This window comes from Corapipo altera, unplaced genomic scaffold, assembly GCF_003945725.1.
Source record: "Corapipo altera isolate COAL_440 unplaced genomic scaffold, ASM394572v1 57, whole genome shotgun sequence".
In the NCBI taxonomy this organism is placed as follows: domain Eukaryota; kingdom Metazoa; phylum Chordata; class Aves; order Passeriformes; family Pipridae; genus Corapipo; species Corapipo altera.
Window position 1 is genome coordinate 6,725,848 of NW_020884905.1, and position 20,069 is coordinate 6,745,916.

Genomic DNA, 20,069 nt, shown 5'->3' on the forward strand with positions numbered 1-20,069 from the left:
AGCTGGCCAATAGATCGCGTGTTTTCAGATCAGTTCAGTTCTTTAAGTTCTGGAAATGTCTTGCTTTCAACAGCAGTGCATTCAAACTGAGCTTTTACAAAGCTTCAGGGTGTTTCCATAGGAACATGGAATATTCTGAGTTGGGAGGGACCCACTTCTGGCCCTGCCCAGGACACCCCAGCAATCCCACCCTGTCTCTGAGAGCGTTGTCCAAACACTCCTTGAGCTCTGGCAGCCTTGGTGCTGTGACCACTGCCCTGGGGAGCCTGATCAGTGCCCAGCCACCCTCTGGAGGAAGAACCTTTTCCTGATATCCAGCCTGAATGGATGAAATGACAGAGTAAGGTTCAGTCTGTCCCTCACCCTGTAAGAATCCTCTAAGTCACTGCTGCCCCATCCCTGAAAGTGTTAAAGGCCAAGTTGGACGGGGCTTGGAGTAACCTGGTCTAGTGAGCAGAACTGGCTGGGCTTTAAGGTCCTTCCCAACCCAAACCAGTCTGGGATTCTTGGATACCTGGTGTCTTTCACTCAGGTATCAGAAAAGCCTTCTTAAAAAGTAAATTTTGAAAATCAAGCACTGACTGATGGACTCCGGGATTCCCTGGACTCTGTGGGCTGTCAGGGGAGGGGATGGAAGTTCCATTCTCTGTAAGCGTCTTGCTTCAGCTTCCCCAATATCCAGCCTGAACCTCCTCTGACACAGCTTGAGGCTGTTTCCCCCTGTCCTGTCCCTTGTTCCCTGGGAGCAGAGCCCGACCCCCACCTGGCTCGACCCTCCTGTCAGGGAGTTGCAGAGAGCGAGAAGGTCCCCCCGAGCCTCCTTTTCTCCAGGCTGAGCCTCCCCAGCTCCCTCAGCTGCTCCTGGTGCTCCAGACCCTTCCCTAGCTCCATTCCCTTCTCTGGACACGCTCCAGCCCCTCAGTGTGCGGTTTATGGTGGGACTCGTTCCCGCCCCGGGCTGAGGTGGCTCGCTCGGAGGGGCGGGTCGGGACCGAGCGGTGCCGCCTCAGGGCGGGTCGAGCCACCTCCCCCTTATAAGGTGTCCGCCCACGCTTTCCGTCGGCTCCCCGCTCGCTGCCAAGCTCCGTGCTCAGTGCTTCGGCTCCGCGGCGCCAGGATGAACCCCTGGCAGCGGTGCGAGCCCGTTCCCAACGCCACCGAGCCCGGCGCCGTGGGGCAGCGAGGCAGCGGGATGGGGCGGGCGGCTGAGGGTTGCGGCACCGTGTCCGTGGCCATCCCGCTGACCATGATGATCACGGGCATGGTGGGCAATGCCCTGGCCATGCTGCTCGTGTCCTGCAGCTACCGCGCCAAGGGCAGCCGCAGGAAGAGATCGTTCCTGCTGTGCATCGGCTCCCTGGCACTCACCGACATGCTGGGCCAGCTGCTCACCAGCCCCATCGTCATCTCCGTCTACCTGGCCAACCGCACCTGGGAGGCCGTGGACCCCTCGGGACACCTCTGCGTCTTCTTCGGCTTTAGCATGACGGTGTTCGGGCTGTGCCCGCTGCTCATCGCCAGCACCATGGCCGTGGAGCGGGCACTGGCCATCCGGGCACCGCACTGGTACGCCAGCCACATGAACCCGCGGCTCACCAAGGGCGGCCTGCTTGCCATCTGGGCTGCTGTGGTTGCCTTCGCCCTGCTGCCCGTGGCCGGACTTGGACAGTACACCCTGCAGTGGCCCGGCACATGGTGCTTCATCAGCGCTGGCGACGGCCACCCCAGCGGCAGCACTGTCTTCGCCGCTACCTTCGCCGTGCTGGGGCTGCTGTCCCTCGTGGTGACCGTGGCCTGTAACCTGGCCACCATCGAGGCGCTGGTGTCCCGCTGCCGCACCAAGGCCACCGAGGCGCACTCCAGGAAGCAGTGGGGACGGATCACCACGGAGACACTGATCCAGCTCCTTGGCATCATGTGTGTCCTCTCGGCCTGCTGGTCGCCACTGCTGGTAGGTCCCTGTCTCACCACCGTGGGGTGACCCCAATCCTCCTCCCTCCTTCCTTTGGCAGGGACAATGCGTGGCTACCAGCTTGGGCAGGGTGGGAGGCACTGGAAATTCCTGTTCCTTGTGGACAGCGTGTCCATGAACAGCCTCTTGGAAGGAAAGCAGGGACAGGGACAGAGCCCAGGGGGTATTGGAGTGGGAAGCTAGTAGGAGAGAAGCTGGAAGAGGTCCCAGAGGACAGCAAAAGTGCAGCCTGTTTGGAAAAATCAGGTGAAGGAACTGGAGTCAAAAGAAGGAAAACAAGTCTTGTACAGAGGAGGGAAGCAGGACGTAAGAAGTCGGCCTGGGAGCAGGATACTGCAGTCAGCTATCATGTAGGATTTTTTATTTCCTTCCACCTTGTAGCAAAACTTAGGGTTTCATGAGAAAATGTGCCCCTAGCTCTGCGAGCACGTTCTGGCTTGCAGCCGTCTGTTCCCTGTGCCTGATTTACAGCAGCCTCCTTGGCTTTTCATCTCTTTTTTTAAGGACCTTTGCATTTCTTTCCACTACTTTGTTATTCCTTATTTATGAACCCCTCCTCATGATGTAGGAGGGGAGGAGGCAGAATCCACGTTTCTCTGCCACGTGGGACCAGGGCACACCCGGGGGTCCAGAACCCCATCCCCAAAGGCTGGTTTACTCTGCTGTCTGGGAATAGAAAGTTTGTACTTGGTATCTCTAAGCAGAACCAGGCTGAAACTGGCTGTGGAATCACTGAGCTTACGTGAAAGGTTCTTTATGGCTGGAGAAGGATTTTCTTCCCTCTTGTCCTTGAGCCCTCGTGAGTGGGGCTGTGGCAAGAGAAATGGCTGACAAAGCTGACGGCCACTGAGGTGACAAGAGAAAACAATTCAATTTAGTAATGTTATCCTTGTAAATGAATTAAAATTCCATCAAATCCTCAAAATAACACTGCCCCAAAATCAGTCAGGAGTTAAGTTAACTTTCTAGAGATCATTAACAGTGATGGAAGTAAAACATGAAACCACCGTGAAGGTTAGTGAGAACTTGGAATCAGAGAGTTATGTTCTGCTCCTCAAACCCCATGGAATGGCAGATTTGGTCAGTGAAAGCAGGAGCCTGTCTCTGGCTCTGTGTCCATGAGGTGGTTATTTGCAGTCCTGCACACCGTGACCTCCCTGGAGTCCATCCTGCTGGTGTTTTGTCCCAAAGTAGACACTAGGATTTCTTCATTTTCCAGAAGTTAACCGTTACCCTGATGGAAGAAGCCCGTTTCCCGCTCAGCCCATGCTTTTGGGACAGTGGGACCCATCCTGCTCCCTCGGCCAGCCTGGGGCACGGAGCTGTTTCTCCCGAGGGTTTAACCAGCCTTGCAGCATCAAGATCTGAGACGAGGGAACTCTTTCTCCTCCTTCATAACCAGAGTTCTCAGATAAATCAGTGAGGAAGCAGGGATTCCTCTTGGTGGTTTGATTCCCAGGGCATTTTTGTGGGTTTAGCAGGCAGAAGTCAACCCAGAACCCCAAGGGAATTCGTCAGCAGTTCTCTTCCCTCCGTGGTAGCAGCACTTGGAAGTGTGAAACTTTTTCTATGGAGTTCTGCAAAACTTCTCTGCCTGGTCAGTGTGTTCTCAGGTGTTCATATTCTCAAAATCCAGAGTCATGACTGCAAGGAGCATATTTGTACATACACCTCCATGTTTGTACATACCCCTCCATTTTTATACATACACCTCGACTGTTCTGTACAACCAGAGAGTAAGGGTTAGGAATTAGATGCCACGTTTTTGGAGGAGTGACTGTGGAGAATGCAAGTGCATTTTCAGTGAAAGCTAGATTGTAGAAATCATTTATCATGTAGCTGCATCACTCGGCAGTTGTAAGAAATTGAGTTGAAACAGAAAACCAGGGATTTACAGAGGAGTTCTTTGTGATTTTATTATTTTTAAGACATCTGAGTTTTGTAATTGAGAACTAACGGATTCTGGCTGCTGTTGCTGTTAGGAAAACAATGCCCTTGTACACAGACAGTATTTTTAGACTTGATCCGTTGATGTAAACAACAAACTCAAATGTGATTTAGCTGCAGAGTGAAAGTTCTGACAGTCGTGGCTCTGCTCTGAAGGACTCCATGGAGCTCATTCTGGCTCTGTGGTGGCTTGGGAAGAAGGGAGGAGGCAGACAGTGCACGTACTGCCTCCTTTTTCTGTACACTCACAGGATCTGGGTGAGTTCAGCATCAAGAACCTGGGAAAACACCCCACTCCAATAAGATTTATCCTATGTGGTTTCCAGTTCACACTGATCTTCTGCTTATTTTGGAGCATGTACTGTCAGGACAAGTGGAATGGCTTCCCACTGCCAAAGGGCAGGGTTAGTTGGGATATTGGGAAGAAATCCTTCCCTGTGAGGGTGGTGCAGCCCTGGCACAGGTTGCCCAGAGAAGCTGTGGCTGCCCCATCCCTGGGAGTGTCCAAGGCCAGGTTGAATGGGGCTTGGAGCAACCTGGTCTAGTGGAAGGTGTGCCTGCCCATGGCAGGGGGTGGAACAAGAGGAGCTTTGAGGTGCCTCCCAACCAAAACCAGTCTGGGATTCAGGGATGACTGCTGAGCTGGGCTGGCAGCAGACAAATAACTCTTAAGGGGAAGTAGGGGAAGCTGTTCCATGATTGCACAGAAACACCTGTGCAGCACAAACTGGAATTCTCATAATAACTCTTTTGGAGCTCCAGGCTACAAAATTATTCCCTCCCAAAATTGTTTCAAGGTCATTTAAAGCCAAAATGCTCAGGAATTCTGCTGCATTTCCTGTTAAAATACTTCTGCTCCTTAAGCTTCCTGGCAGACAGAAATTAAAGACATATAAAACCACAATCATGATAACAGTAAAGTTGAGGTACTCTAGTTGAATAAATACAATTATCAACTATATTACTATATGCATTTTGAGCCAAAATTTTTTATTGGCATAAATTACATAGTTCCATTGCTTTATTCCACCTGGTGTTGTTCCTCTGGCTTGTGCAGCTCTTACTTTAATTCATTTAGAAGACCAATACAGGCCATGATAAAATAAACAACCTCTAATGATATCAAACAAATAAAATTTCCAGTGGAGCAACTGTTGGTCCAACAAATATTCCAGTAAAGAAATATTATATAACAGCCCCAAAAATAAGCAGTGGTTGTCTGCTTGGAAAATGTATTTTATAACCTGATGTTTTTGTAGCTCTGTGGGTTCACCAACTAAAGAAAAGACAACATGGTCTGCAGAACCAGGGTCCTTGCAGAGTTCCCAGAGGAAGAGCTGATCTGAGAGAGAGTAATGTGAATCCTGGGAATGCTGAGTGTGGGGTGGTTCCCTTTGGCTGTGACGTGGGCACAGCATGTTTCCATCACGCTGCTGCTCCTTACAGCATGGGAATGCTGCAGGAGCTGGGATGTGCTGGGTGGGTGGGCGCGGGAGGCAGATGCTGTGACAGGAACAGGGACAGTGTCCTGAAGAGCTGGAGGTGGCCGAGGAGGTGGCGGGATTGTGGCTGTGTGGGTCTGGTGCACAAGTGGCTTGATGTGGTCTGGGTCTGGATCTATCCAAGTTTTTACAAAGCTCTATCCATGGTTTCTTTCGTAAATGAAATGTAGTGAATGGAATCCTCAACAGCTTCTATTTAAAGAAAGAGAAACAGTTCTCCTTTGCTGTCTATGCTGCCCTACCTTCCGGACTCATCCAAGTCTTTCCAAGGTCAACACATGGTTTTTAATCTGGCACCCAGAATATCCTGCTGAATGGAAAAATCCTCCCCTGTAGCCTCTGCTTCTGGTCACTCTGGCTCTGGCTGTCCCAGTTTGTGGGGACAGCAGCAGCCCAGATGTGACCTTTGTGCTGACACTGCTCCCAAGAGGCTTTCTGTGGGAAAGCCATGGTGGGATCACTCCCCCTGTGTTGCCACTGCTGCAGATTGTCCTGGTTCTTTCCAAGGACTGAAGCCAAGGAATTGGACAGGGCTGTAAGTGATGGCCTATGAGCCTGTCCCCGGGCTGTTCCAGGGTTTTTCAGGACTGGCCAGTGTATTCAGAGGATGGGAGCACTGAGCTCTGCCCAGACAGTGCGATGGAGGCGCCTCGGTGCCATGCTGGGGGTGTCCATCTCCTTGACATTCTGAGCAGACACAGCACCATGGGCAGAGCTGCTGCCTGTCCATCCACAGTGATTTAGGCAGCACACTCACAGCTGGGGTGTCCAAGCCATACCCAGGAGAGACTTGCAACCAACAAAAGGACCTGCCAGGAAAAGTGGGGTGTTCAGTATCCCTGTCATAGAATCCCAGACTGGTTTGGGTTGGGAGGGACCTTAAAGCCCATCCAGTCCCACCCCCTGCCATGGGCAGGGACACCTTCCACTAGACCAGGTTGCTCCAAGTCCCATCCAACCTGGTCTTGAACACTTCCAGGGATGGGGAGTCCACAGCCTCTCTGGGCACCATAAGATCTAGTGGTACACAGACAACATTCCCTTACCATTTATCCTTTTTCCCTCCTCGTTTCCCTCAGATCACAATGCTGAAGATGATCTGGGGCCGCACATTTGAGCACTGCAAGGGCGTCCCCGGGGAGGGTCCAGGCTCCGAACTGCACCGGGAATGCAACTTCTTCCTGACGGCCGTACGCCTGGCCTCGCTCAACCAGATCCTGGACCCCTGGGTGTACCTGCTGCTCAGGAAGATCCTCCTCCAGAAGTTCTGCCAGGCGGCCAACGCCGTGTCCAAGTGCTCCAACACCGAGTGCAAGGAGAGGTCAATCACCTTGTCGGAGGAGATCCGACGGACAACGGCCTGAGGGAGCACTGGGCTCTGGGCTTGGGAACTGCTGTTCCAGTGGGTACTTGGAAACCTTACTGTGAATCGGGGCATCTGTTCCATGTTCGCATCCCCTGAATGGGTGAAACTGGTGTTACTGGTGGACTTCAGTACCAAATTATTTATCCAGTGTGCCAAAACTGCTCAGACACAGCAAGACAGCCTGTCCTTATTGCCACTCACAACTGAGCTGCAGAACATGGTATTGTGTGTGCTTAAAACAGAGCCTGAAGGGAATTTTCTGTCATTAAGGTAGAAAAAATGTATTTTCTGTCAGAGAACAGATTCAACAGATGGAATTACTGAAGGGACACAGTCCTGTGTATATTTTAATACTGAGATTATCTACTCAGAGAGTCCTTCTTCCTCCTTTTTTCTGGAGGGACAAGGGAAAAAAGGGGCAAAAACCACGGGAATTAAAGGAAAACAAAATTAGGAGATTTGATTGGATTTCAGTGGCTTAGAACTGAGCAGATTGTGTTGTGCCAGTGATGGTACATCCATCTCTTCCAAGAACTGAAAGTAACATGAGTCTCCTGACACATGAATTTGTCCTGATAAATACTCACCCATGTGGAAGCTGAAGGGAGCTCACCTGCTGAGATGTAGGGAGAAATCCATGATTTTTTTTGTACTAGCAGCCTGTGGAATACCCAGGACCAGTGGGAATTTCTGTTTGCACAACACACCATAAAGCTGCTGGGAGCAGATGGGAGAGGGTGATAAACAGGCTGTAAAAACAGTCCATGCCTTTCTCCCTGTAGATTAATGGCAAAGGTTCACACAGCCAAAACCACTGTTTCTCTATGAGCTGCTTTATTGGGAAATGCACATGGCCAGGAGTAAAATGAGCAGCAAATGGTTTGAAAGTAAAAGGGGTGCCACTGAAAAGCTCCTTCATTCCTGAAATGTCCTTCAAAGGGGCCAAACCAGCACCCCAAATGCTTTATTTCTTCTTTCCCCCACAGAGACAAATTGGAGAACTGTGGCAGCTTTGGGGATTTTTAAACTCAAGCACACTGGGAGTGTGTGAATTAGTCAGGTCTGTCCCCAAAGTAACTTTTCAGGTTTTATTTAAAAACTCAGTCTAATACATTTGGGGTCACATCTGATGCTTGTTTTTTAATAAGCTAGATTTTTAACTCATTTTCTTCACCCTTTTGTAGCTCACAGTCTCTAATGTCTCCTGTCTCCTGGCCTTTGGGATGATAGTAAATGCAAATACAAAAAAATACGTTATATCCTGTGCCAGGTACTATGGAATTCAGGGGCCTTCCAGGCAAATGTAGTCCTGCATCTGGGAGGATTTCTTGCACAGAAACTTTATTGTTACTTTTCTTCCTTTGTTTAGAAAAGTAACTCCTCGAAAAAGAATCTGTCCACTCATTTTTGTTCTGCTGCCACATGGTCTGATTCCTTGTCCACACAAATCTCGTTTTATCCAGATGACATCTGAGTGCAGCTAAAAGCTAAGGTCTAGATTTAATTCAAGAGCCAGCCTAAACTGAATGGAATAAATGCCTTTTTCAGTATGAGTTGACCCACGGCACCCTGCTCTGTGCTGAGCTACTCCTGAGTGTAACAGCTACAGGTACCTGCACCTTGGTTGGTGCTTTCGGGAACATGGTGGATAAAATTCTCCTTGAAGAAGTGCCTTTTCAGAGCCTTTGGGTTTTTAATTATTTGGGGCTGTAAAAAGCCTGCTCTGTGCAGAGGATCCGTATTGTTCCCTCTGTGTACATTAGCTTTGGGAAAGAAATAAACACAGCCGGTCACTTGGGAGGTATGTCGGGATGACCTCAACTGCCTGGATCAGCCTGGGCTGGCTTGGAGCAGCAGCGCTTCCAAAGCAGACAGATTATCTGGGATCACGTGTGGGATACAGAGGGAGAAGTTCTGCAAGGAAGAGGGAATCCATCCCAATTTCTCAGCTCCTTTTAAGACCGGGAGGTGCTGTGTCTCCTGAACACTGTCAGTCTCGTGCGAGGCACTGGGAGAGCAGCTCTAACGCGACATTGAGAAGGGCCCTCCACCAGTTTTAAGGCTGCTGGTTCCTAAAGTCACGGGTGGTTTCACTTCAGGTCACTTAAAATTATGCCTTTTTTAGTGAAATATTCACAGTATATTTGGAAAAAGGCCTTTCTGTCCGTCTGTGGGTGCAGTAATATGAAGAAGCTACTTTAAAAATCAAAATGGGAAGGAATGTCTGCTTTCCATTCGTTTACAGAGGGGGAGGAGTGGGAACACTGTTCTCCAGCCACAGCTGTGTGATGGGATGTGGCTGGAGAAATGCACTTTCAAAAATGGATTTGAAGAGCCAAAGTGTAAATGGAAGCTTTTATTCCATGTGCTTGGAGTGGGAAGGTGTTTGTGTCGCATTTCTCTAGCGATGCCTTTCCCACCTGGTCTCGATGTGTTGTACCTTTGTCGAAGGTGTTATGGGACCTGGAGGGTACAGAAGAGCCACTTGGAGGACATGGTTTGCCTTCAACCCACTCGTTTGTGTACCAAATCCATGTGTGTTGTATCAATCAGAATAAAAAATCTGAATAATCGCCTGGTTTCCTGGGTTTCTGCAGGAGCAGCACCTGCTGATGGTGTGTACCCAGAACAGATTTTATCTGCCCACTCTTCCAGGCAGTGCCTGGTGCAACCTGCTGTGCTGCCAGGAAAGGCTGATCCTGCTGAAGGCAGTTCCCAGCTCAGATATTCCGAATGCTAGCGGAGGACAGCACATGGGATCAGGACCCTGCACTCACCAATCCCAAACCCAGACCCACAGCCCCTCTGCAGCATCTCTGGCCAAGGCTTGTTCCCATATTTTTATTGTATTATTTATGTTATTTTCCATTTTTTTTTTTACATTTTGTATCTTTACCACAAACTTTTTGAGTTCCTAAAGCACATTTACACAGGAGAGCAATGAGTCTGTAGCGTCACTGGGATGGGCAAACCCAGCTCAGCCCAGCAGAACTGGGCATGGTCCAGCCAGGGAAAGGTCACGTGGTATTTCTCCCAGTTAAATCACAGAATATGCCAAGTAGGACCCATAAGGATCATCAAGTCCAACCCTTAGCCCTGCAAAGGCCCATCCCCAAGAGCCACACCAGGTGCCTCAGAGGATCATCCAAATGCTCCACGAGCTCTGCCAGCCTTGGTGCTGTGACCACTGCCCTGGGGAACCTGTTCAGTGCCCAGCTACCCTCTGGGGGAAAAATCTTTTCCTGATATCCAACCTAAACCCACCCTGACACAACTTCAGGCCATTCCCTGGGGTCCTGTCCCTGGTCCCCATAGAGCAGAGATCAGTGCCTGCCCCTCCTCTTCCCCTCCCAAGGAAGGTGCAACTGCAATGAGACCTCCAGCTGAACAGACCAAGTGCTCTCAGCTGCTCCTCACGTGGCTTCCCCTCAGAGCCCTTCCCCATCTCCATTTTCCTCATTTGGACACTCTCTAATGGCTTCATATCTTTCTTACATTGCCCTTTCTTAAATGACCTTGGGAGGAAGAACAGCAGGTGACTGGATGCAGTTTTCCCTCATTTAAATGCCCAGCAGTTGGTGACCTGCACTGGCCCAGCTGCCCCAGTGCTCCCTGAGCCCTGCCGAGGTGGGTCCTGCCACTCCCAGAGCTGGAGCCAGGGGGCCCCCTGGGGACGTCCCCTGGGGGGTGTGCTGCCCTTGTCTTCAGCTTCCTCCTTGCAGGGGCCCCCCTTCACCTCCACACCAAGCACCTGCTGCACTAAAGGCTTGGCCCAAGATGTTTATTTGCCAAACAAGCCCATAAAGGAGGCCAAATCTTCCACGTAAGTGAAGACTGGCTGTGTTTGCTGCAGAGGGGAGGATAAGGGAGGTGAACAGTGCTCAGAGGTACAGCAGGAATTCACAGAATATTCTGGGTTAGAAGGGACCCACAAGGGTCATCAAGTCCAACTCTTAAGTGAATGGCCTGTAGAGGGATTGAACCCACAACCTTGCTGTTAACAGCACCAGACTCCAACCAACTGAGCTACTCTCAGGGTTTCTTCTTAAAGTGAAAGGGAAATGGTTTTCCTGTCTTGAAAGATGTTTAGAATTTAAAAGGCCACTTACCCAAAAGAAAAAGTCAGAATCCCTAATGAAGTTTGGGGTCTGGGTTTGAGTTTCCCTTTATCAACTAATTTAATCTCAGTTAAAAAAAGAAAGCAACACAGAAACTATGTTTTAAAAAAGCAGATTGCGGGAGAGTGGTGAAGGCTGTGAAACAGAGATGGAATCACAAAAGGCAGATCTTTCTGATCTTAAACAGCAGCAGGAAGAGCAAGAGCTGATAGGTCTGGTTGCCCAGAGACAGCAGAAAGCTCCCCAAAACTGTGCTCTGTCAGGATAAACAGCTCCTTCAAGATGCACAAGTCTCTGCCCAGAGTTTCTGGAGCTTTGGTGTGATATCACAGAATCTCAGAATGGTTGGGGTTGGAAGGGACCTTAAAGCTCAGCCACTTCCACCCCTGCCATGGGCAGGGACACCTTCCGCTATCCCAGGTTGCTCCAAGCCCCATCCAACCTGACCTTAGACACTTCCAGGGATGGGGCAGCCACAGCTTCTCTGGGCAACTTGTGCCAGGGCCTCACCACCCTCACAGGGAACAATTCCTTCCCAATATCCCATCTGACCCTGTGTTGTATAAATTGTGTTTACAGGCTCACACCCTGCTCAGGGCATTTTTCACCCACCCGTGAATCACTCCCCTGGTTGCTGGGATCCAGCATCCTTGGGACTGGGGGATCTTTTCCAAAAACTGTTGGCAAGGACAATGGGACCAGAAAGGTATTTCCAGACTGGGCCCTGCAGATCCCCACCAGTTTACGGGGGCAGAAATCACAAAGCAGCTCCCTGGCATTAATGCTCCAGAGGTTCCAGCTCTGAGGTGGCAGCTGAGCCCCAGCTCCTTCCTGTGCACCATTAATCCACACTTCACTGGAGAACAGAGGTTATAAATTAACTGGCTGTTGGTCTTATGGTCCCAGTGTTCCTGGCTGGAAGTATGAGCACTGTGGTGGGCACTGGCCGGGGCATGCTGGGAAGGGTCCCAACTGGTCCTGGCTGCAGCAGCATCCCAGCACTGCATCCCACGCACTGTGGGTGCTCCCTGAGGGGCCAGCTCAGCCTTTCCCATCCCCACTGCCATCCCCATGGAGCCTGTGCTGGGTACTCATCCAGCTGCTGAACTCACACTGGGGGTCCTTGGCCAAGACCCCATGTACTGTTTGCCTCCGTGTTTCCATCCTCCTGGGAAATACAGGAGAAGTTTTCCATTCAGCTGCTGGTGGGGCTTTAGGAAGGGCCCCTCTGGGTGCCAGGGCCTCAGGCCAACATGGTGAAGAAAATGAGCCCAAGCACTAGGAAGGCTGGCAGGGGCTCCAGCCTTTCCCCAGCATTACTTCTGAAAGTATGGAGCACTGGCATCCTGTCCTGGGCATGTCTGAGCAGCCACGGAGCAGGACTTTGGGGTGGCCACGTGCAGCTCCCCATGGCTCCGAGCCCTGCCTGGCTGACCCAGCCCCTGGCATCCTCTGGCCAGCTCCTGCCAGCTCTGGCTTCCCTCGGAGCAGTTCAGATGTTTCAGGGATGAAGTCAAAAGGAGAATTAATCCTGTGCTCAACCAGGCTTGTCATAAAGCACAGAGCAGCCTGAGTGGCCTCAACGCTGACAGGGGATGCAGGAACTGAGCCCCCCCTTCACTCCACAGCACAACATGAAAGAATTGCTTTGAATATGAAATATGTCAAATATGCCCAAATGCATTTCGTTGAAGACAATGTATTTATATTTTGGGCTGCTTTGTTTTAATAACACATTGTGGCCAGGGATAGAAGCCCCAGTTATTATGACTTTTTGTAAACATGCTGGTTTGACAGGCCTTGCCCCTCCTCCCCACACAGACTGTTTGCTCTGAGGAGCCACAGTTCTTACATGCATCCATTAGGGAGAATAAATTCAGCATTTCTAAAGGCTTTGGGTCTTGGAGATGAAAGGAAGTGCACATCCCAATTTGGAATGACTTTATAGTGGGAAGATGCAGTTCCCAACACTTTGTGGTTTATGTGACAGGTTGGAGTCAGTTGGATTTTGCCTGATGTGTTTGCAATTTGCTGGCTCTGAATGTGAACAGACCTGAAAAGACAAAGACTAAAAACATGCCTGGAAACCCTTTGCCCACATTTGGGCAAGGTTTTGTCCCATCCTGACCTTGGGCGAAGGTTGGAGCCTGTCCCTGCCACCCTGAGAACTTCAACACCTCCAGTCCCACTCCAAGTCTGAAATCATGGCTGAGTCCTGTGCAACTCCTCTGTCAGACACTCAGACACCCAACAACTCCCACCAGTTTATCCATGTGAATTTGTCGAAAACCCAGACCAAACAGGCCCTGGTTGCCAAGTGCCCAATGTCACTCTTTGTCTTCTCCCCATTCCCTCCCTCACTTTAAAAACACAGATAACACCCCACCGCTTCTGGATTTGGCCCCATTCCCCTCTCTCCCAGACATGTTGACACAGCAGAATTGTCCCAGTTGTGGGAAATGAGGGGTTAGAGCAGCTCTGTCAATAAATTGTGTGATTACAGTAACAATAGCAGAGTTAATAATTCAGCCAGTGTTTCACCCGACCATGCGGGCACTGCCCATGCTTGAGGGGGTTTGTTTTAGTCACTCCATGACCCATTTACACCAAACATCCCAAAACAAAGGACACAGTGTTAGGGTCACCGTGGCTGGGCAGGCCTGGCCCCAGTGTCCCCAGTGTCCCCAGTGTCCCCAGTGTCCCCAGCCATCCTGCTGGTATGGGAGCCAGCACAGAGCTCTTCCCCAAGGGCAGGTGCAGAGTGGCTGCTGTGGGACACTAAGATGTCTTTTTCTTTGCATTTTTCACCTCAAATGAGAAAAAAATAGTAGATGACAGTAAAGCCTCTCGTGGCTCCAGCAGTGGCACTTTAGAGTAACATTATAGTAACTACAACCCCCCAGTGTGGTTGATCTGACGTTTTGAAATGCTCTGGAGAGCCAGTCCAAGGCAACGTGCATGTGAGCACAGAGACCTGTGCAGTGCCTTGAGAAATGCTGGTTAATGATTGATAGAAGTTTCCCAGTGGCCGTGTCTGAAGATGGATAGAAGGTGTCACTCTGAGAAGGGTCTGTGTCCCCACATGTCCCCTCTGTGCTGTGCTGGACCGTGCTCTGGGCTTCACTAGGGCCACTGGGCTCACCCAACCAGGTTCCCTTTGCCATGAGGGCTTTTTAATTCAAGTTTCCCACTTCATCCAAAGGCTCCTGACCCACCTGGGCATCAGTTATCCTTGATTTATGCCACCTTGCAATGCAATTCTGAAATGAAATCACTGACACGGCTCATGCCGGCTGATCCTGAGCTCCCAGAATTAAAAGGCATTTGTGCAAGTGGCCTCACACCCCACAGCAGAGTGGTGGGGGAAGCACAGGAGCTCCCAGCAAACCTAATAAATAAATAAGGAAAGGCAGCACTGATGCCCCTGAGAATAATGAGGATTTTTAGTGATTTAGTGACTATAAGTGGTTTTGAATGAGCCCCCGAGGAGTCATGACACACTTTGGGCTGTGAGTGGGTCATTGGGGGGGTTCAGGTGACATTTCTTAGGGAAGAAATCCTTCCCTGTGAGGGTGGTGAGGCCCTGGCACAAGTTGCTCAGAGAAGCTGTGTCTGCCCCATCCCTGGAAGTGTCCAAGGCCAGGTTGCACAGGGCTTGGAGCAATCTGAGATAGTGGAAGGTGTCCCTGCCCATGGCAGGGATGGAATGAGATGGGCTTTAAGGTCCCTTCCAACCCCAACCAGTCTGGGATTCTATGATCTTCTCCAGTCCTATTTATAAACATCCAGGGGCCAAATTCCCCTCATTTTTACACAGAACATTAAAAAATCATTTCAATTAGCATATTAAAATAAATACCTTATTATTACCTTGTCATCTGGCTTCACCTGCATTTGCAATGCCTTTTCCCCATTTCTCAGCCTGGCATCTCCTGGGAAGGTAGGGGAAGATAAACACAGGATACCTCCTGGCTCCTTGTCCCCCTCCCTGCATCCAGGAGTGTCCAGGCAAGCATTGCACACTGCGGACAATTCCCTGCCTGCATCCAGACTTCTTTCCTGCCAGCAGATCTGAGCGTCACAGCCAGAGATGTTCCTCAGCTCTGGCATCCTACTGTAAACTCAGAGCTCTGGTGGGTTTCATGTAAAAACACAGTGGGAGCTACACAGCATGTGGAAAAGAAACTGCTCCTCACTGACAAAATAAACATTTAGCAATACCACGGCACCCTGATGTCCTTTTCCTTCCCAAAATAACTGGGGCAAGCAATAGCCCAGGAAATAAAAGCTGTTGTCCCACATCAGAGAGGTTTGTGCAAGCGTGACCTCGAGATTTCACAGCAGTGGCAGACATGGGGTGAAGCTGCTCAGACTCCCATTGGACATTCCCAATCTGCTTCCCGGCACTGCATCTCTGGAGACTCACCCTGGATTCAGAGCAGGCATGACCTTTCCCAGACTGGGAGCTGCCACAGTTGGGAAAGAGTGGGTAGAGTGCAAGAGCTGATGTGCCAGGGGCTGGTGTTCCAAGGGCTGGTGTTCCCAAGGGCTGGTGTGCCTCCCCTTGCATGGTCTCACTTGGCCCTGACCCCCCCCTGCCAGAGCTCCAGAGATACCCTGACACCCCAGAAACTGCACGTGGGAATTTGCTGGGTGAGACTCAACTGGGTACAATACCTGTCCCTATTGCGTTCTGTCCCTATTGTACAACTGAAACAGCAATTCCTATTTTCTGCTCTAAAATCCAGTGCCATTCACTGTATTGCAGCACGCTGGATGTCTTGGAAACTCCTCCTGCTTCCCTTTGGCACCAACATAGGGCTGTCGCAGCCTGGGACAAGCTGAGCAGGGGCTGCACCTTGGATTTCCCAGAAGGATCACTGAGCACCATAAATTAAGCACAAGAGCAACAATTTATTCCTTTTTTGGGAAGCTTTTTTGTCTCCTTCAAAACATCTCCACTGCAAATCCTCCCCCTCCAAAGGCAGAGGGGAACCCAACCCGCCAAGGCTGAGCCCAAGTCAGCAGAGAATTTGTTTGTACAATTTGTTTATGGGGGTTTAATTAAATTTTCTAATGTCACTTGATAATCAAGTACATTTCATTTTCTTAAGTTCTTAAGATATCCAAGGCAGAGCAGGCCGGTAGTTCCCAGTGCAACTTACAGTCACAAATCGCCGTTGTCTGATACATTGTGTGGCAGTGCTGAAAAAACATGTGAAAAAAGTCCTTTTTTTCCAGATCTCACCTTCTTTGTTCCTTTTTCTTTCTCAGACTCACATGTCTATTAAGGGCTGTGTGAGCTCCTTACCCATGTCATTGCTGGAAGCAGAAAGCTGCTGACAGTGGAGAGGAGCAGCAGAAGGTTTCTCCCTTCCCCAGTGTTCTATGGACTCAAAGCCACTCAGGAAACAAAACAACTCAAGAGGCTGATTAGGGAAGTTTAAGTACCTGAGAACAGCATTATCTGGCTCCAGCTCAGAGACACTAAATCATTCAGCACTGGGTCCTTGTGTCAGAATACCTCGAGAGGCTGCAGAATCCAGCTGGGACTGGTTTGGGAAGAGGAAGGATGAGCACAGCCTAAAAAAGGAAAAAAACCCACTAAAAATAAGATGTAAAAAAGCAGAAAATCCACTTATTTTGCAGCATTGTTTAACTTCCTAGTCTACTTCCAGTCCCAACTTTTGTTTTACATCTGCCAAGTCATCAGAGAGGAAGAAATGCTGAGCCTTGGTGGGGTGTTTTCCAGGAAACCTGAGCAGGGAACCAGCCATTTCATGACAGATGGTGATTTACAATCACAGAATCACAAAATATGATGAGTTGGAAGGGACCCACAAGAATCACGGAGTCCAACTCCTGGCCCTGCACAGGACCATTCCCAAGAGTCACACTATGTGCCCCAGAGGATCATCCAAACACTCCTTGAGCTCTGTCAGCCTTGGTGCTGTGACCACTGCCCTGGGGAACCTGTTCAGTGCCCAACCACCCTCCACGTGTCATGAGGATTCCTGAGAAAGGCCACTCCAGCCTCTGCCTTCACCATCAGCCCACATGGAATGTGGTTTCACCTCAGGCACTTCTTCCCACACACTTGGGCTGAGTTTGGTTCTGTGCCCCTTATCTGAGCATCCCTGGATTCTGCAGTTGTTGACATTTTATGGCTGTCTATTGTTTTTCTGGTCTTTCTTCAAAGACTTTTCTCCAGGGAGAGCTGAACTGGAGGGCCTGGGAAAAGCTGCTGGCTCCTCCCTAAGGGCAGTGCTCAGAGTGGGCAGAGCCTCCAGCCCAGAGCCCAGGGTCACCCCACTGGGACCACCTGTGGTGGGATGGACACTGGGATGCTCCAATGGGCCCCTGCCCTGTTCCTCCCAACCTCCCTTGGCAGAGAGAGGGCAGGCTGACCCACGGGAGGGAAAGAGATCAGCTGTTACACTTCCATGCTTCCAATCAGGAAGGGCAGGGAAATCCAGACACTGCTCAGCTGAATTATTCCATTGGGCTTATTTTTACAGCCTGGGAGAACACAAATAGTACATTAAGCCCTATAAAGCCATTAATAATTCCAAAGGCAGGAATCTGAAAGGTGTTTCTTTTATTCTAAGCGTTTGCAGAGTTGAATTAAACTGCTGTTATAAGCACCAAGGAAAGATAAATTAATAGTTTTCTTTTTGTTTTCACTTTCAAACACTGCATTAAATATTAACTGGAGTGTATTTTACCAAACACATCTATTCATTTCCTATGAAGGCAGAAAGGAAGGGCCTTTTAAAGGGCTTTTATGCCCTTAATGGAACACTGCACTAAGAGCAGTTGAGCAGCACCATGTGGGGCCTCATGTGAGGTCAGAAGCTACCACGTCCACACTGACCCCGTCAGCACCTGGCATTGCCCCTGAGTTTCTCTCCTGCCTTTCTCAAAACCTCATTCCTTGGCTGACTTGCACCTGACATTAGGGGCTCAGGGGCTGAGACCTGTGTTTTCAGTCTCTCTAGACACGAGGGGCCCCTGAGCTGCTCCCTTTGCTCCTCGGGCTCAGTCCCATGTGGGCAACCAACCCCACAAGCACCATCAGCTTCAACAACCACCATGTCATAGAACCACAGAATCACAAATGGTTTGGGTTGGGAGGGACCTCAAAGCCCCTTTTGTTCCCACCCTGCCATGAGCATGTGCTCCTGGCTGAGGGATTCCCCAAGGGCTGTTGGGCCTCAGCCCAACAGAGCTGCTGCTGTTTGCAAACACCGTGATTGCTCCAGCAGGATCCCTCAGACTGCAGGAAAATGAGTTAAATTCCAAGATGAGGTGTCTGGATCCATCACTGCTCTAACAACTGCAGCATCACATGGCCAGTATAGGGCAGGAGCTGGGCTGGTGGGAACCCACACACTTCACACAGGAAGAGCTGCCAGATAATCTCAGCACAGTCAGCCTTGTTCTCTGTAACCCACAGCCACACTGGGCCAAGCCTGTTGCTGTTTCTGCACTTGGTTCCTCAGCTAAAGCTGTGCAAGAAGTAAAAGAGGAAACGAGCCTGGCCTTGATCCTTTGGGATGACTTTCTGAACTCTCAGGAGAAATTCAGCTCCTGTGGCTGCCTGAAGGTGCAATGCATCCTCCCAAACTGCAGCATACCCTCCAGTGCAGTGGATGTGTGGGGAATAGGGGAGAAATCATTTTTAGAGGAAGCAATAAGAAAGAAAGAATCACAGAATTCACAGAATCACAGAATCACTAAGGTTGGAAAAGCCCTCAAGACCATCAAGTCTTGTGATGTGACAGATCCCCACCTTGTCAACCAGCCCAGAGCACTGAGTGCCACGTCCAGTGACCCATTCTTGTTCTATTTGATATTTAGACTTTACTTGTACCCACATCTGTGAACATTTACACACCTACCAGTGAAATATCAGAGTTGGACTCAATGACCTCTGTGGGTCCCTTTCAACTCAGGAGATTCTGTGATTCTATGATTCTCTTTGGTTCCAGTTGTGCCATTTTCTTCTATGCTGGATTATTAAACCAAAGCATCCTTAAAACAATTTAGGCTTTTCCTTCAACCTTCTATAAGGTCATAGAATCATAGAACAGTTTGGGTTGGAAGGGACCTTTGGGGGTCATCTGATCCGACCCGCAAAATTGGTCAAAAACGGTTGAAGATTGGTTTCATTTCTCCAGCAGATACATGTGACTTGACAAGAATGGACATTTATTCTTTAAACTACTTTTCTTCCTACTAAAAAGCGCTGACTCATAGTGTTCTTGAACAGGAAGTACCTTGAAAATTTCCTCTGTTTAAAATAGCCACTATTCTTTGAAAAAAACCAATCCCCAAACCACTTCCTTTCCCTGTTGAAACAGTTGTTTCAGGCAGCACTTGTGGTGCTCAGAGGAATGTTCTGGAATCCTGCCCCTGCTCCTGCTCCTGCCTGTGAACCCCAAAACACCTGGCTGTCCCTGGACACCTGGCAGGGGGTGCTGGGTCCTGGGAAACCCCAGGGGCTGCCAGGGTAGGGTCTGGTGTCACCCCCCGAAGCCCCAGTGATCCCACCAGCCCCAGGTTGTGGTCCCCCTGCAGTGGCACATTTCCAATCCAAATCCTCATAGGATTCCATGGCCTGCTCAGGCAGGGAGCCCACAGCTCCTCTGAAAAGAGCTTCACAGGAGGTTGGAACATTCCTGTCAACATTCCTGTTAAATCAGCCAAATAAAAGAGAGAGGTCATTCCAGCGCCAAGCAGAATGAGCTACAGCTGCTGAATAAAAACCTGGAGTAACCAGGGATGCTCCGGGCACTGGGGAGGGAGGGGGCAGTGTTACTTGGGCTCTGACTTCATAGAATTCCAGACTGGTTTGGACTGGGAGGGATCTCAAAGCTCATTCAGTCCCACCCCCAGCCATGGGCAGGGACATCTTCCACTATCCCAGGTTGCTCCAAGCCTCATCCAACCTGGCCTTGGACACTTCCAGGACTGGGACAACCATCTTCTCACCTTTCATTCCAATATCCAAAGTGATTAATAGAATTTAACACCATTTTATGATACTATTTAAAGAATTTTTAGGAAATAGCCGTGATTATTTCCCTCAAGATCTCAGCTTTTAGCCCTGTGTTATTGCTGCAGACCCTGACCATCACTGTTTAAAATGATTTTCCTGAGTG

At 49.9% G+C, this 20,069-nt stretch overlaps 1 protein-coding gene and 1 long non-coding RNA gene across 2 annotated transcripts; one reads left to right on the forward strand and one right to left on the reverse strand.

Annotated features, from left to right (window-relative positions):
• The first annotated feature begins 1,076 nt into the window (after positions 1-1,076).
• On the forward strand, positions 1,077-9,354 carry PTGER3 (prostaglandin E receptor 3). Its single transcript, XM_027651570.1, has 2 exons — positions 1,077-1,951; positions 6,501-9,354. The coding sequence occupies exons 1-2, from the start codon at positions 1,118-1,120 to the stop codon at positions 6,783-6,785; spliced, it is 1,119 nt and encodes a 372-aa protein (XP_027507371.1). The 5' UTR covers positions 1,077-1,117; the 3' UTR covers positions 6,786-9,354.
• A 6,497-nt stretch (positions 9,355-15,851) lies between these two features.
• Positions 15,852-17,938, reverse strand: LOC113951051. The gene is made up of 3 exons (XR_003529006.1): positions 17,780-17,938; positions 16,217-16,488; positions 15,852-16,110 (listed from the first exon to the last, which is right to left on the reverse strand). It is a non-coding gene; the product is annotated as an uncharacterized LOC113951051 (long non-coding RNA).
• Positions 17,939-20,069: the final 2,131 nt, after the last annotated feature.